Source organism: Poecilia latipinna, unplaced genomic scaffold (genome assembly GCF_001443285.1).
Source record: "Poecilia latipinna isolate Pla-1442-1.1 unplaced genomic scaffold, P_latipinna-1.0 Scaffold2857, whole genome shotgun sequence".
NCBI classification, from domain to species: Eukaryota; Metazoa; Chordata; class Actinopteri; order Cyprinodontiformes; family Poeciliidae; genus Poecilia; species Poecilia latipinna.
In genome coordinates this window covers 38613-54025 of record NW_015115473.1, presented here as the reverse complement: position 1 = coordinate 54025, position 15413 = coordinate 38613, and the positions used below count along the sequence as shown (strand labels likewise).

The 15413-nt window shown below is 36.3% G+C and overlaps 1 protein-coding gene across 3 annotated transcripts in view; it reads right to left on the bottom strand.

The window, feature by feature from the left end:
* Positions 1-4023: 4023 nt before the first annotated feature.
* The window catches only part of LOC106939399 (SH2 domain-containing protein 1B), a 22482-nt gene continuing 11092 nt past the window's right edge, over positions 4024-15413 (bottom strand). The window contains exons 2-5 of one of the 3 annotated variants that reach the window (XM_015021789.1): positions 14567-14784; positions 8133-8196; positions 5114-5426; positions 4024-5031 (exon numbers count right to left, since the gene is read on the bottom strand). In XM_015021789.1, coding sequence (XP_014877275.1) covers positions 4991-5031; positions 5114-5426; positions 8133-8196; positions 14567-14709 — 561 coding nt within the window. In that variant the 5' untranslated portion in view covers positions 14710-14784 and the 3' untranslated portion in view covers positions 4024-4990. Of the gene's footprint in view, positions 5032-5113; positions 5427-8132; positions 8197-8704; positions 8888-14566; positions 15151-15413 lie in introns of those variants that run through there. The other 2 variants (XM_015021788.1, XM_015021787.1) reach the window with 2 other exon arrangements.

Sequence of the window (15413 nt, the reverse complement as noted above, 5' to 3'; positions counted from 1 at the left end):
AGTACGTCATATGCGGAAGTGTAGCAGCCGCTGACTTTAAAATGACAGAATCAAGTTTGGATGAAGCATAAAACAAAACAAACTTGAACAAAAATCAAATAATTAAAAATGTTATTTATTTATAAATTAAAATGAACAAAATAACGGAAAAGTACCAGTAATTCAATCATATCACTGTAAGTCGTACAAAAAGGAAAAATTTACTGCTGCAATTTATTAAATCATTGTTTTGACAGGCCTGGAAAAAATATTTTCCTTTAGTGTTAATTTTTCATATATCTCATTTTGGATACATACAGCAAAAGAGTAGCACTACTTCAACAAATCTTTACCTCAGTAAAAGTAAAAGTTGCCGTCCAAGAAATTATTCACGTAAGAAAAAGTATTTGGTAAAATCTGAGCTGATCAAAATATCTGATTATTGAGACAATGAGACAGACTAAAATATACCACTATGTGTAAATTCTTGTATTTTAAAGACTAAAGAACAGGGTAAAGTAATTCCAGTTTCAATATGTAATCTTTACTGTATATTTTTGAAATGCCCCAAAGTGCTGGAGCAAATCGAAAATGACATCAGAACAATAAATATTTTGTACGAACAGGAGGTCTCACCATAAAGCGTAGGTTTGTCTCTGTATCTGTTGTACTTTTGGTTGAAACATGTTTGTTCTTCATTTAGTGAAGGTGCCACAAATTTTAAGAGTAGCTACACTTCATAATAATATAACCCAAGTAGAAGTAAAAAGCACAGTGTAGTGAAACTTCTCCTAATAGATTTGTTTTACCAAAAAGTTACTCAATGTAACTATAAAAGTTACTCCCAATTTCTGTTTATTCCTCATTATCTGCCTCACATTTTGAGGAAAATCTATTTAAGAAAGAATAAAAACTTTAAAATTTAAATAAAATTAAATGAGAACAAAGGTTGATCAGATAAATCAAATGCTTAATTCAATTTAAAACAAATAAAACAAAATATGACTAAACATGTTAATATTCTGTAATTTTAGATTTTAAATAAAATGTTGCATTAATTATTTTACTGTGATTAAGTATCTAAATCCACATAGTAGCACAACATCATTATGTTAAAGAAGGTTATTTTTATTATTTATAGATAAAATAAAACCTATCTGAAAAAATACATTAACTGAACTTATAGCAAAGGTGCACTTTGCTAAATTTTACACATATTTCCATTGTAACATTTGATTAACCATAACTGGCCTAGAAAAAAAATAGTAAAAATTAAATAAATTATTTTTATCCGAATAAGTTGATGTTGGTTCTGAACCGTTGTGTCGACATGTACTGATAATCGCCTCATTTTTGTTTTGCTTATAAAATAAGCAATCACATATTTCCCTTTATAATGTGAAAAGAGTATGTTGTTAAATTGTACCTAAAACAGTAAATATCCCAGGTTTAAAAATGATAAGAATGAATAAAACCCCCGTCAGTGGGCCTCTGATTCAGCTCTGCTGTTGATTCTTCTGAACACGTCAAACTGAGAAAACTGTGGTTAAACCAGATCTACAGTTTGACAGCCTCTCTCGTTTTAACATTTTTTTGAGTTCCCCTCTCCCCTTTTATATTAGACATAAAATATTAATTATTTTTAAATGTGCAGCCTGAAAGTAATCTAAACAGTAAAACTGACAGCTCAGTTTTCAGACGTTTTGATTTGGCTGAGAGAAGATCTATGAAAAACAAATAAAAAGGGGGCTTGAATGCAGCGTAGCTAAGAGTTGTGAAAACAGGCAGGATGTGTGGTTATGTTTCTGTCCATACAGCCACTTGTATTTCAGCCTCTTCTCATGCACTTTGATGCATGATCGTAACGATGTTTTAACATGCAAAGCAAGTGACATATGATCCTATTGTTCAGGTTTTCTGCCTGCAAGGTGCAAAAGTCGCATGTGCACAGCGCCTTTAAATTGAAGAAGTGTCACAAGCTTCACATGCTAACAATAAACAAGGAGAGCATCAGTTCAGCTGACCAGTGGATGGTAAAGTGAGAAATGTGATTCACACGTTCAGCGCCACCCAGACACAAAATGCTTGTAAGAACAACAGAAACAGTTTTTTTTTTAACCTTCAGATGGTGTAGAGTGCTGAGCAGTTAAAAGTACAGCTTCAGGGCTGAAGTAAAAAGAGGTCAGGGTGTGTGTGACAGAAGAGAACATCTTGGTTTGTCATTTCCTTTATTGTTTGGCAGGTTCTTGGTAAGATTGTGCATCATGAACACATCACCTACTAACTCATTTTAATATCTAAACATTTTAAAACAATATAAAGTCATTTCTTTAAATCATTTATATTTCTAAAAGCCATTTAAATGCAGAAAATGTTTAATTTTGCTACTGTGAACCCAAATAAAGGTTCTTGCACTGTACTGTCTTCAGCAGCTTTAAACTGGATTAAAACGATCATTAATAACGAAAAGCTGCCGTGTTTTTATCCTTTTCAGTGAACTGAAGTTCAAAATGATCCGAACAGAAAAAAGAGGATTTCAGGGATTTTGAAGAGGGATTTGGTTTTCCATTCATAACCATGTTTACAGAAAAGAGAGAAAATATTCCAATCAATTCAATTCAAATAGATTTAATAAAGGACAGAACATTAAACTACGTTACATGTGAAATCTGCAGAAAATGGATGGATGGATGGATGGATGGATGGATGGATGGATGGATGGATGGATGGATGGATGGATGGATGGATGGATGGATGGATGGATGGAAAAACAGAAAATAAAAATTCCTGTCACAAACGGAACATTATGCTGAATTTCATAAACATGAAAATGTCTTTGACAGATGTGGCTTTGCTGATGTCGGGGTTGAATAGAGAAATTGGTTTTCAGGTGACCAGAAAACAGCAGCTCACATATCAGAGAACAACCTTTAAAGGAAAACAGGGGAAGAAGAAGAAGAAGAGCTGCAGCAGCAGAGAATCACAGCGAGCCTCGCAGCAACGCCGGTTCATCAAAACCGGACAACAGGCTGAGAAAAGTTACCTGGTCCGATCCGGTTCCACTGCAGCTGCAACATTCATAAAGGCACAAGGTCCAGTCTGACATAGATGTTTAGTTTTCTTTTAGAAGTATGCTAAATATTTAGTCTATAAACTAAATATTTAAATATTTAACTAAATGTCTAAATACTTAACTAGATTCTTAGTTTAAACTATTTACTTTGGAGCTTAATATTTAGTTTTCTACCTAAATATTTAGCTGAAGACTAAATATTTAGTTTTTGGTCTAAATATTCATGTTTAGACCAAAAACTAAATACCCATTTAGTTTGAACCTAATTTCTTAAATTGTAGGCTAACTATTTAGCCATCTAAATATTTAGTCAGATATTATCTCTTTAGGCAGAGATAATATGTGGCTGTTAAAGTTCTCAAACATAATGGTTGACCAAATTATATTCCATATTTCTTTGGCTTCTTTAAACTCAGTTTGACTTGAGCAGAGCAGAAAGTCTGGTCCAGCTCAGCTGGATGAACACGATGAACTGCAGCGATCTGTTTGCATGTCAAGTCGTTTATTCTCATGACTTCATGAGCTAAAGTGTGAATCCAAAGCATCTGGTTGTATTTCTGCCGCTGCGTTTCTTTCAGTTCCTCCAAACACGCTCCGGCTTCGGTCGCAGTTCGCTGCTGCGGCTCAGGAGTGACTCATCGTTTTCTTTGGTTTCTTGTTATGGACTCATATGACAATGTAAAAATGATCTACTTCCACATTTAACTGGCATTTACGTTCTACTCTGTGTCCAGTTCTTCTTTTCACAGGCTCTCACATTTTTCTGCACGCTAGATGTCTTCTTCCGTCAGACTGTCTGCTTTTTCAATCAATGGATGATCTTGGTGAAATTGGCAACCCATGCACAAAAAAAACCTAAATAAAACACAAACACAATCTGCACAAAACTTGATGTTTGTTTCTGGAGGAACTGTACAAGCAAATCGGAAATTTCTGCTCAGAACCAGAGCTTTTTCACACTCAAAAACAAATTCTTACAATTATTTTTATTGAGTTTCCACTGAAAACATCCGCACCTGGAAAAAAAAGAATCTATAAAACCTTACATTGGAGTGGTAATCCAAAAATATCTACAAAAACATTTAGAAATTATTTATTGAATCAAGTTTCAGGTTTAAATGTCCGTCTTTGACCCTCTTGGAGACGCTGCATGTCAGCTGAACGTCCCTCAGCCTCAGTCTGAACTTTTTCTGACGATTTTTCTGATTCTTTCTGCATTTCTGGGCCTCAGGTTTGCTGATACGGTCTAAGATCTCACTGGCTTCTGTTTCATTGTTGAGAAATGTCCTGAGTTGCTGTCAAAAGCAAACTGCAAAATCACAAAATGTTACCATAAATCAGAAATGGTTTGTTTATGATCTGAACTGATTTACAAGTAACTTCTGATTAAGATATGGGAGCTTGTTTCATGTTAATGAAGGAATGTCTTGCTGATGTTAGCATCACTTGACGTCCTTCTTAGTGTTGAAAGAAGGAACTTCTTGCAGATATTTTTGTTGCGTTTCACAGCTTGTGACCCTTTAATGACGTTCAGATAAGGTTTATTTTATACACATCAGAACAAACAGCACAAAAATGTATCATTAAAATGAAATGAATATTAAATATCAAGGTTTTGACTGCCAGGAGTAAAACAAAATGTCAAACTAAACGCAAAGTTTTTTCATTTCAGTGCAGTACTTCTCCTCCTCTTCCTCTTTCTTCTTCTTCTGTGCTCACAGGAATGAGGTGAGAAGAAACGGCAGAAGTTCATCCTCTCATTCAGAGTCAGTAATTGGGAGGAAATTCACTCTGCATTAGCTCACCGTTTTTTTATCTAAATTATGCAAATGCAACAAATCTCCTCAGAGCTTCGCATAAAAAAATAAAGCATCTCTAATCCCAAATAAAGTTCAGTCTGTGTTTTTGTTGTCCTTCGGTTTGAGGTTGGCTTGAGAGTTAATCTGGAATAACTTCCACATAATCTGAATTTGGAGCATCTGCAGTAAAACAGAGAAGTTAAATTAGAAAACAGACAGTAAACGAACGCTGCAGGTAACCAAGACAAAACATTTCACATACTCTCATAGTCATTATCCTCTTCAGGTAAAGGAGCAGCTCCTCTCTGGAATGAGTGTCCGCCCGACGCTCCGCCCGACGCTCCGCCCGACGCTCCGCCCGACGCTCCGCCCGACGCTCCGCTGGATCTGCCAGCTGATCTGCCAGCTGAAGCTTCAGGTTGTGTTTCTGGTCTCCTCGGCGGCTGGATCAACATGGGCGTTTTCTTTTTCACCGCATGGCGCAGGTGAATGGCCAGACCTTGGTTCTTCCTCTTGTAGTTACGGATTAAATCACCCAGAGTCTTAAAATATGTTTCCTGCAAACCTCCTGCTGTCTGTGGAGCGACAGAAAAACGACATGAAGAAGCTGAAGGTGCAACAAACCTGACCAATAACTCAACATCAGCAAGTAGAGTAAAAAATGTAAAAAAATGTTTTAAATGCACGATCCAACATGAAGCAACAGGGAAACTCAATAAGACAAACGTAAACAAAAGTGTTAAAACAATAAATGGGAACAAACAACAGAAAAAGAGGATTCATGTAAAATAATAATACATTTAATATTGTGAATATGGAAAAATAAGTTTGTATTAAAAAAAATCTGAGGACAAAGCTGTGCAAAAGATAAAATAATATTGATGAAAATATGTTAATATTTTAAACTGCAAATGTGTCAAAACTGGAAACAAAGTGATGCAAAAAGATAAAACAACAATATTAACAAAAACATAAATGTTAAGTTTCAAATGTGTAACAAAAATCATAAAAGATAATCAAAAAAATAATATTGGGACTATATATATATATATATATATATAAAACATAAATATTAATTTAAAATAAAGTAGAAAAAAGAGAATAAAATGGAAATAAATTTTTTAATTAAGTAAAAAGCAAAATAACCAAATGAAATAAAACTGGGTGGGGGGCTGTGGTGGCCCACGCATTGAGGCCATAGGCTTCCTGCCGCGGTTGCAGGTTCGATTCCCGGCCTAGCAACATTTGCCGCATGTCTCCTCTCTCGTTACCGTCTTTCCTGTTGAACTACTTTCAAATAAAGGCCACTAGAGCCAACAAAACCTTAAAAAATAAAGCTGGGTGACATAAAGATAAGAAATATTGAAAGTTTCCTAAATCCTGTATGACTCAGTTGACTGAGTTTTGTCAAAAAAACAAACCCATCCTTTTTCCATGCATCTACCTCTTGTGACCTTTAACCTTAACGTGGCACGTCTGGCACGTGGGCAGCGCCAGCATCGTCTGGCCGACGGCCGTCATGTTTTATTAGCTCTGACATCACTGTGTGTGTGGAGCGGAAACAATCTACATGTTTCCTCTGCTGTGGGGGAAAGTTTCCTTCATGGGGGTGAAATGCTGATTTCTTCCTGAAATACTCTGACATCTTAATAAAACCCAAAATCTCCAATCTATTTTATTCATCTATTTGATGACATAAATCAAATTAAGAGCCTTTTAAATAATTCTGTGCTGGAAGTTGAGATTTCTGTAAAAGGAAACAGAGTTTCTGCAAAAACTAAAAATTTTACCAAGTATGTTTAGTCTGGTTTCTAGTCCAGATATCTTACTTGAAATAAAACAAAATTAATTTACAAATAACATTAAAGCAAAACATAGGAACTTCTTTAAGCCAATAATTCATTAATATTAATGAAAAAGTTCTAGTTCCACTGACACAACTTAACCTAAACAACATATTTTCCTCATGTTACAGGTGGAATAACCTGTCGATGGAAACAGGACTTTTTAAATCAGCATTAAGTAATTATTGACTGAAAACAAGCTCCTATATCCTGCTGAAAAAATACTTGTAAGTTAGTTTAGTCTAAGACCAAAAATACTTTTGTTTGTTCACACATTTATTGAACCAGAATGAGTTCAGTGGAAAAGCTGTGGGTGAGCTGCTGCCAACCAAACGCATTATTTAATTAACTGATCATAATCAGTGTGAGAACAGCTATTAAAAAGGTTTTTGCATTTTGTTGCTGTGGAAAATAGAGTTGTGTGATGAAACAATGACAAACACTGCAAAACATTTGAAGGTGGTTGAACTTCAAAATGATTTTCACCTCCAGCCGTGAAAATTAAAATAAAGTCAACTAGAAAATTATTAAAGAAAAATAATTGTGAGTTGCTGTAACTTAATAGAGATGAGCGGATCAATACAAAATTAAGATAATATCAATAATACCAAACTTTACTTAGAAACAATGCACAAACACTTGCTTTGTTTTTCTACTGGCTCTGTTTATCATGTAACTGGGTAATTAAAGTACACATAAACTTAAACCAAATAATTATTTATAATTATACAAACTGTCCTCACCTAGTTGAACAAGCACACAGTTCAGTGTTATATTCACTCACATTATCAATTTTAATAATTTATTTTAAGTTAGAAGAACCTAATTTCTTTATTCAACTTGCAGAAAAACATTCTGAGCAGAATGTTTCTGAATTCTGCTCAGAAACATTTAGTTTTAAAAGACCTTAAAGGACGTTCTCCTTAATCATTTGAATTAAGGAATGAGCATCAAGCGGACCGGAGACCGCGGATTACAGCGCAGGGCATTCTGGGTAAAAACAACCAAAACAAACGCGGTAGCTTAGCGCTAGCGGGAGAAATAGCTTGTGGTCTTTTACCAAAGACAAAAGGGAAATCCTACAATCGCTAAAATCTGACGCCACTCCATTTTTTTACGCTTTGTAAAGAAGGAAGTTGCTCTCAGTGTCTTCAGAGGTTTTTGTGTCGTTTCCTTCAGTGGTTCTTGGTGGAGCGCCCCCACAGGCCAGGAGGGGAACAGGTTGTTCAATGAGTTTAGTTGGTTTGACTCAGTGCAGCTGAAAATATAACAAACGTTGCAGTTTTGTTCCCCAATTGAACCGAGTCTAAAGTAACTAAATTGATCAATTAATAATCACAAATAAATAAGTATGTAATGTGGAGCAGGAAGAGAACCAGAGGCAGCAGCTTATTAATCAAAGAGACGACATATTGAAAACGTAAAGGTGTTTTTTACCAGCAGGGTGTAGTTTCCGTTGTGCGCCTGCAGGACTCTGTAGGTATAAACCACCTTCTGTTTGCTGCAAAGAGAAAACAAGACGTCTGTTAGTGAGGGATGATTTAGAGGAAGTATCGCAGAAAACTGTTGTCCATGTTAACCAGCAATGATTCTGCTGTAAAACTGAAGGTTTCTGTCACGCACCATGTCTGACACAACATTAATCATATCTCTAGTGTCTCTGTTTGTTATATCGTTTACCATTTATCCAAGTAATCATGTTTAAAAATTCCTAAAACTGTCTGTCGGGATTGTTATTTTACTATTTTTAATCCACTGCTTGTTCAATAAAGGTGTATGACTTAATATCAATAAATTTGACAATATGATTAAATGCCACACAGAGACCTAAACAACTTCACTTGAGTTTCTGCACACAAACAAGAATGACATTTTAAACATAAATATATGAGAAGGGAGATAAAATAAGCTGTTTTTTCATACTAGCAACGACCTGAAGGTGAAATTCTAAACAGTTTGTGTCCAGCATGTGTGGGGTCTGCAGAGATGTTAGCTGCCCCCTTCCTGACCTTAAACCAGGTCCAGAGAACCAGAAGTGACCTGCAGCAGACACAGAGTTGATTGACTGAGCTACCTTTGACCCCCGGCAGGATGAAGAGCAGATCCAGTCTGTCTGCATCATCTGATGCCTTTCATCATCTGGCCATGGCGTCTGCATGATTTTCGGTGCATTAGATGCATTTTACTTGGTGTGAAAACACACTTGCAAGCACGTTTTGGAACAAGATGAATGCAAAGCTCAACCGCAGCTAAACCTCAGCCTTACCTCATCAAAGTGTGGAGCAAGGCGACGAAGAGCTGGGGTTTCTAAAAATAAAAAGAACAAAGAAACTAACCACTTCTCTGACGGCAGCCAGCCATGCAAAGCAGCTTCCCTCACAAACTCAGCCAGTCTCACTGGTTCCACTCAGTTTCCATTCAATGAGCAACCGGCCCCTTCAAGAACCCCGATGTGTGTTTTTAAATTATAGAAACACACAGAAAATGCAACTGTATGCGGAAAACTACAAGAGAAACAAAAATACAAAATCTTACTAAGTATTTGTGCTCTACTTTCTAGTACAAACATATTAGTACATTTGAAGTAAAATAAAACCGACTTAAAGTCACTTTGCAGCAAGATGTAGGAGCTTGTTTTAAGTCAATAATTCCTTAATATTGGTTAAAAAATCACTAGTTCTGCTGGCAGATTATTTCACCACTAAAAAGATTTTTCTTATTTTAAGTGAAATAATCTACCAGTGGAACTAATAATATTTCATCAGTATTAAGAAATTATTTATATAAAACCAGCTAAATGTGGCTGAAATGTGATTTGTCAGTTAGTTTTGTCGTATTTCAAGTTTACTGAGACATTTACACTAAAACTAGACCAAAATCACTTAAGACTTCTTATTTGGCAGTGAAATATGACATCTAGTCACAGTCAGTACGTCCGTATGAAGGAACATTTTCAGGTTGGTTGTGTTTAAGGCGCTGCAGGTCGGAGCAGCTCTGATTGGTTCTTTCTCCAGACCTTCATCATTTGTGTGTTTGGAGGATTATGGGTCTGGATGCTGTGCAGCTCAATAGATTTTTACTTTCACTTCCCTTATTTAGGGCAGTTGCTATGATGCGTAACCATGGTTACCACGTGTCGTTTTTGCAGCTGGATGTAGGTCATTAGCATCATGAATGTTCAAATAGTACCTGACCTTTGACCCCAAATCCCAGAAGAGTTGAATATGAGCAGAGAGAGGAGGAAGTTCAAACCATCTCGTCCATCGATCATAGTGACATCTCTCTGCTTTCTAACCAAAAGTCCAGAGACAGATTTAAAGAGGAGGAGCAAAAGTAAAGGAGGCGGATCAGCAGAGTTAGCTAGCAGCTGATAGCGTCGTCTAGAACATGTTGCTGTGGAATATTATCTGTACAGGGCTTATGTTGCACTCTTAGCATGTCATAACAGTCATACAGCACTGGCCTCCAGTCAGAAGCCTATTCAGAAACACTGCAAGACTGACTGCTACTGGAGCATCACAGCATCTCTTATTTAGAGATACTAGGACAATTTGAGTCAAGACAACATTTTATTTTGATTTATTTAAATGAAATAAACATAACGGTTATTTTTTTATTGAGACTGATTAATACAGTTCAGCAGGTGATTCGGTTCCAGCTACATGTTTTTATTGATCTCACTTGTCTAGAGAAAAATGTGGCTCTTAATGGTTTTTACAAGAACCACACCTGGAATAAAAACATGAAAATGCAATAACGTATCTAAACTTCCAGGCTTCTTGTCTGCTGTCGGACCCGGTGCATCATGTTATTCTTAACGTTTCTGGATTCTGCTGCTGGTTTGATGGTCAGTTAGCTATAAGTGGTTCCAGCGACAGGGTCGGTGTAAAACCACCGCTCTGTGGTGTCCCTCAGGGCTCAGTTTTCGCCCATTGGTTTCCTCATTTTATTTGATATTCCTGGGTAGGTTCAACACCTTCCTCAGACATGATTAGCATTTCTAAACACCCACATGTAATTTATGTGAATGTCAGATTTATTTTGGGATTTCTGATTAAATTTAACCTGTGGGTTTGGTGACAGTACAGTAAGCGAGTACAATGATTTAATAAAGAATCAGGAAAATCATTTTAATTTATTTTGGATCAAAGTCTACGGGAAGCCGTTTGTAAAGTTACACAGCATAAAAATTAACAGCAATAATTAGAGTTATTTAGCCTGTTAGAAGGTTATTCATTCAAATGTCACAGTTTCAGGCAAAATATTTAGACAGCAACATATTCAGATTGCAAACTAAATATTTAGCTCCAAACTATTTAGTTAGCAAGTAAAAGATTCAGTTCCATTCTAAATATTGAATGAGCAAACTAAATATCTAGTTTACAGATTGATTATTTAGTTAGGAGCCAAATATTTAGCTACAAACTAAATATTCAATCAGCAAGCTAACTCTTAACTTCACAAGCTAAATAATTAGTTAGCAAGCTAAATATTTAATTCACAAACTAAATATGTAGTTTTCCTAACTACATATTTAGTTTGTAAACTAAACTGCAGTAAATTTTGCCGCAGTGTTTAAATGTTTGAAGTGCTCGTCTTCTTTCCTGCATCTTTTTGCGTTTGTAGCCTTAAAACTTGACTTTCTGTTAATGTGACTTGACAAGGGCAGATTAAATTATACCAGATTAACATTTTTCTTCAATTCTGTCCTGTAACGGTTGGTGATTATTAACAACACAAAAATATAACTGAAAACATAATAATTAGTCATGGCTGGTTCTTACCTTTTAATAGTTATGAAAATACAAATACATTTAACTGTTAAAAATCCTCATTTTTTATCTAATTTTACCATAAAATGTGTCAAACACTCACAGCTCCAATTTGTGCTTATTGCCATTAAACTACCACAACTGTCAACAAATCGCATCAGGATATTAACTGCAGCTCTGAACATCATCCACCCATTTTCTAACACTCTTGTCCCTCAGTGGGGTCAGGAGGAGCTGCTGCCTCTCCAGCTAATATTCCAGGTGAGAGGTGGGGTCACCTGGACAGGTGGCCAGTCTGTCGCAGGGCAACACAGAGACACACAAACATGCACACACACACTCACACCTAGGGAGAATTTGGAGAAACCAATTAACCTGACAGTCATGCTTTTGGACTGTGGGAGAAACCCAGAGTAAATTCACTATGAACAGGGAGAACATGCAGACTCCATGCAGAAGGACCAGGGCTGGGAATCGAACCCAGAACCTTCTTGCTGCAAGGCAACAGCTGTACCAACTGCACCACTGTGCACTGTGAACATCATAAAGAGCTAAAAACTAAGTGAAATAATCCAGTTTCTTTATGTGAACTCATCATCTGGAGAATTTTTGTGATTTCAGTTCATCCAGTTGTCAACTTCAGTTCTTCAGTAAAATTAGTTGAATTTCTTTCCAGGAAAACCAGCAGGTTGTGTCGACTCATTGACCTGCAACATTCACAAACTTCCTTCTCTAATTTTTGCTCAGTTCACTTTCTGCAGATATTATTTCTATTTTTCTGTTCCTTCAACAACACATGCAAACTAATCTGCATGTACCACATTAAACATTAACATCCTGCAAGCAGCCACAATAAAACCTGAGTTACTGGAAAGTCACCAGATCCAAACATTAAAAACGCTAACTGGTAAAACATGAGACCTTCCACTCTGCAGCAGATTCACTCTTTGGATTTTAGAAACCAGATGCTGCTCAGAGGCAGTAAGTCTGAAAATATGTTTTGCAGAGAAAAATGAGGTTAGTGTTATCTATTTGGGTCATGCATTTCCTTCTCTACATACACACTTTAATTTTTTTAACAGCTGAGACCCTGATCGCAATATTCAGCAGGAAAAGCTTTTTGTATTTCTGCTGTTTGAAGTTTCTAACTTCAGAGGTCAAAAGAAGAGAAGTCTCCATACTTCTCTTTTTTAAGGTTTCTTTGTCACCAGTGGCATTTATTTTACAGAATTCAGACGGAGAAATGGGAAAACCTGCCGCAAAGGTCACAAGGCTGACCTTGTGCAAAGCGTAATTTAACGTCAACGTCTCGCTCTGTGCAAACATTGAAGTGAAGTTCACCCCAAAGAAACTTTTTTCCTGATAAGCTGTGGCTTATTTAGGGTTCTATCTTTATATTTCTGTGCAAATTTTGACATTTTTGTACAATTACTTTAGTTTGGCTGTAATTTGCCTAAAACCGTCTCATTACTGGTTTCTTTAGTCAAACGATTCGGAGGCAAATGAATTACAGACCCGGGAAATTATTTAACCCAAAACATAGAAAAATTTATTTTTACAAGTGAAATAATCTACCAGTGGAACAAGAACGTTTTTATCAATATTAAGGAATTATTGGCATAAAATAAGCTCCTATTTCTCGCTAAAAATTTACTTGTAAGTTAGTTTTGTCTTATTTCATTTGCCGTAGAAACTAGACCAAAATACTTGGTCAGGTTTTGTGTTTGTGCAGTGTTTACTAACCAAAACGTGGTCGATGGTCTAAAACATAAGAAGCAAAGAAATCCATAAGAGGATGAACATTTTTCACAAACAGGATTATTTATAAAGCCAAAAACTGCTCAAACATTTACATTTTTAACTGATTTATCAGCTGCAAAAACACAAAATCCATCAAGTATTTTTGTTGTTTCCAGTGTAAATATGTCAGAATGCTTGAAATAAGACAAAACTAACTTACAAGTAACTTTTCAGCAAAATATAAAAGCTTGTTTTAAGTAAATAAGAAGTAATTATATTGGCAGATTATTTCACTTATAAATGGGGGAAATTACTTATTATAAGTGAAATAATCTGCACTAGCAGATTATTTCACTTATAATAAGTGAAATAATCTGTTATTTCATCAGTACTGTTTTCATCAATATTAAGACATTATTGTCATAAAACAAGCTTCTGTGTATCAGTTTGTCTCATTTCAAATGTACTAAGATATCTGCACTAGAAACTAGATTCAAAACTCGGTAAGATTTCGTCTTTCAGTTTATGCTGCACATCACATTTTTTCTGTACATTTCATACTAAAGATCAAGACGTTAAATATTGTCGTTGCTAATAATTCATCATAGATGCTGGTTAACCTCTACATCACAACTTTAGTGGAAATAAACTCATTAGTTTGCATTTTAACAGAACAAGCTGCAGTACAGAGCCAAGCGCCCTGCAGAGGATGGTGAGGGGACGCACTTAAAAACACTTACCAAATATTTTCGGCCAAGTATCTTGTGAAAATATCTCAGTACACTTAAAATAAGACAAAACAAACTTACAAGTAAGTTTTCAGGTTACAAATAATTTCCTTCTGAAGGTAGCCAAAGATCTCAAAACAAACTTTAAAAGGCTTAAAAGAAGCTAAAATAATTAGATGAACGCTGCAAAAATACAAAATCTCACCAAGTAGTTTTGGTCAATATCTTAGTGCACTTAAAATAAGACAAAACAAACTTACAAGTAAGTTTTCAGGAAGAAGTAGGAACTTGTTGTAAGTGAATAATTTCTTACCATTGCTGAAAAAGTTCTCGTTCCACTGGCAGATTATTTCACTAACAAAAAGACATTTTTCCAGGTTATAAGTGAAATAATCTGCGGAACAAATACTTTTTTATCAATATTAAGGAATTATTAAGGAAATGAAAGGTTACCTATTAACCTTTCATGTAAGGTTAATTAAGTGAAGAAAGACATTTGCACTATAAACCAAAAACGCTCGGTAAAATGTTTTTTTTTGCAGTGTGTTTCAGATCTGCTTTGTTCTGAAACAAAGATCAGATCAACAAAGCATCTGATTTGTTGATTAATCAGCATCTGAGTTTCACTCACTAGACGCAGAGACACAGCGCTCCCTGGATGGTCTCGCTCTCCCGGATCAGGTACGCTCCATCCTTGTTCTTCCTCCCCAGAACCTCCTCACACTCCCTCTTGGTCATGGCGCCATGGTAACACTCCGGCAGAGCCGCTGCCATGGCGAACGGGGGCCGCGGGCCGACAGGCCGACATCCACCTGCGCGGCGCAGGAGCTTCTGCTTTCACAAACAGCCCTGAAAACGGTAAGAACCACGACCCGGTTAAACCCAGAACTGCTCCAGAACAGAGCCGGTCCGGTCAGCTCTCCCTGCTGCCTGGAGGTGCAGAGCAGAACGCTCACTGAGAGGGCATCAGGAAACCAACGTGTTGTTCTCGCAGTTTCACAGGAAGTTACATGTCGGAAACTAAAAGATGTGCAGCAGATAACAGCGAAGCTTACCGGCAGAACTGGTCAGAAACTGTCAGAAACTGTCAGAAACTGTCATCGTGCTGAGGAAGCAAGAAAGATTCAAGCTCCCTGAAGGGAACTGAGCTAAAAATATTATATCAAAATAAAAAACAGTTATTGTACGAAAATGAACAACCAGGTTTCATAAAAAGCAGCAACTTCACACGCATTCACTCCTGTCCTGTTATCTGTGAGAGAATGGTTCATCAGTTCAGTTCAGTTCATTTAGATTCAGTTCACTTCTGTTCATTTAGATTCAGTTCAGTTCAGTTCATTTAGATTCAGTTCACTTCTGTTCATTTAGATTCAGTTCAGTTCTGTTCATTTAGATTCAGTTCACTTCTGTTCATTTAGATTCAGTTCACTTCTGTTCATTTAGATTCAGTTCACTTCTGTTCATTTAGATTCAGTTCA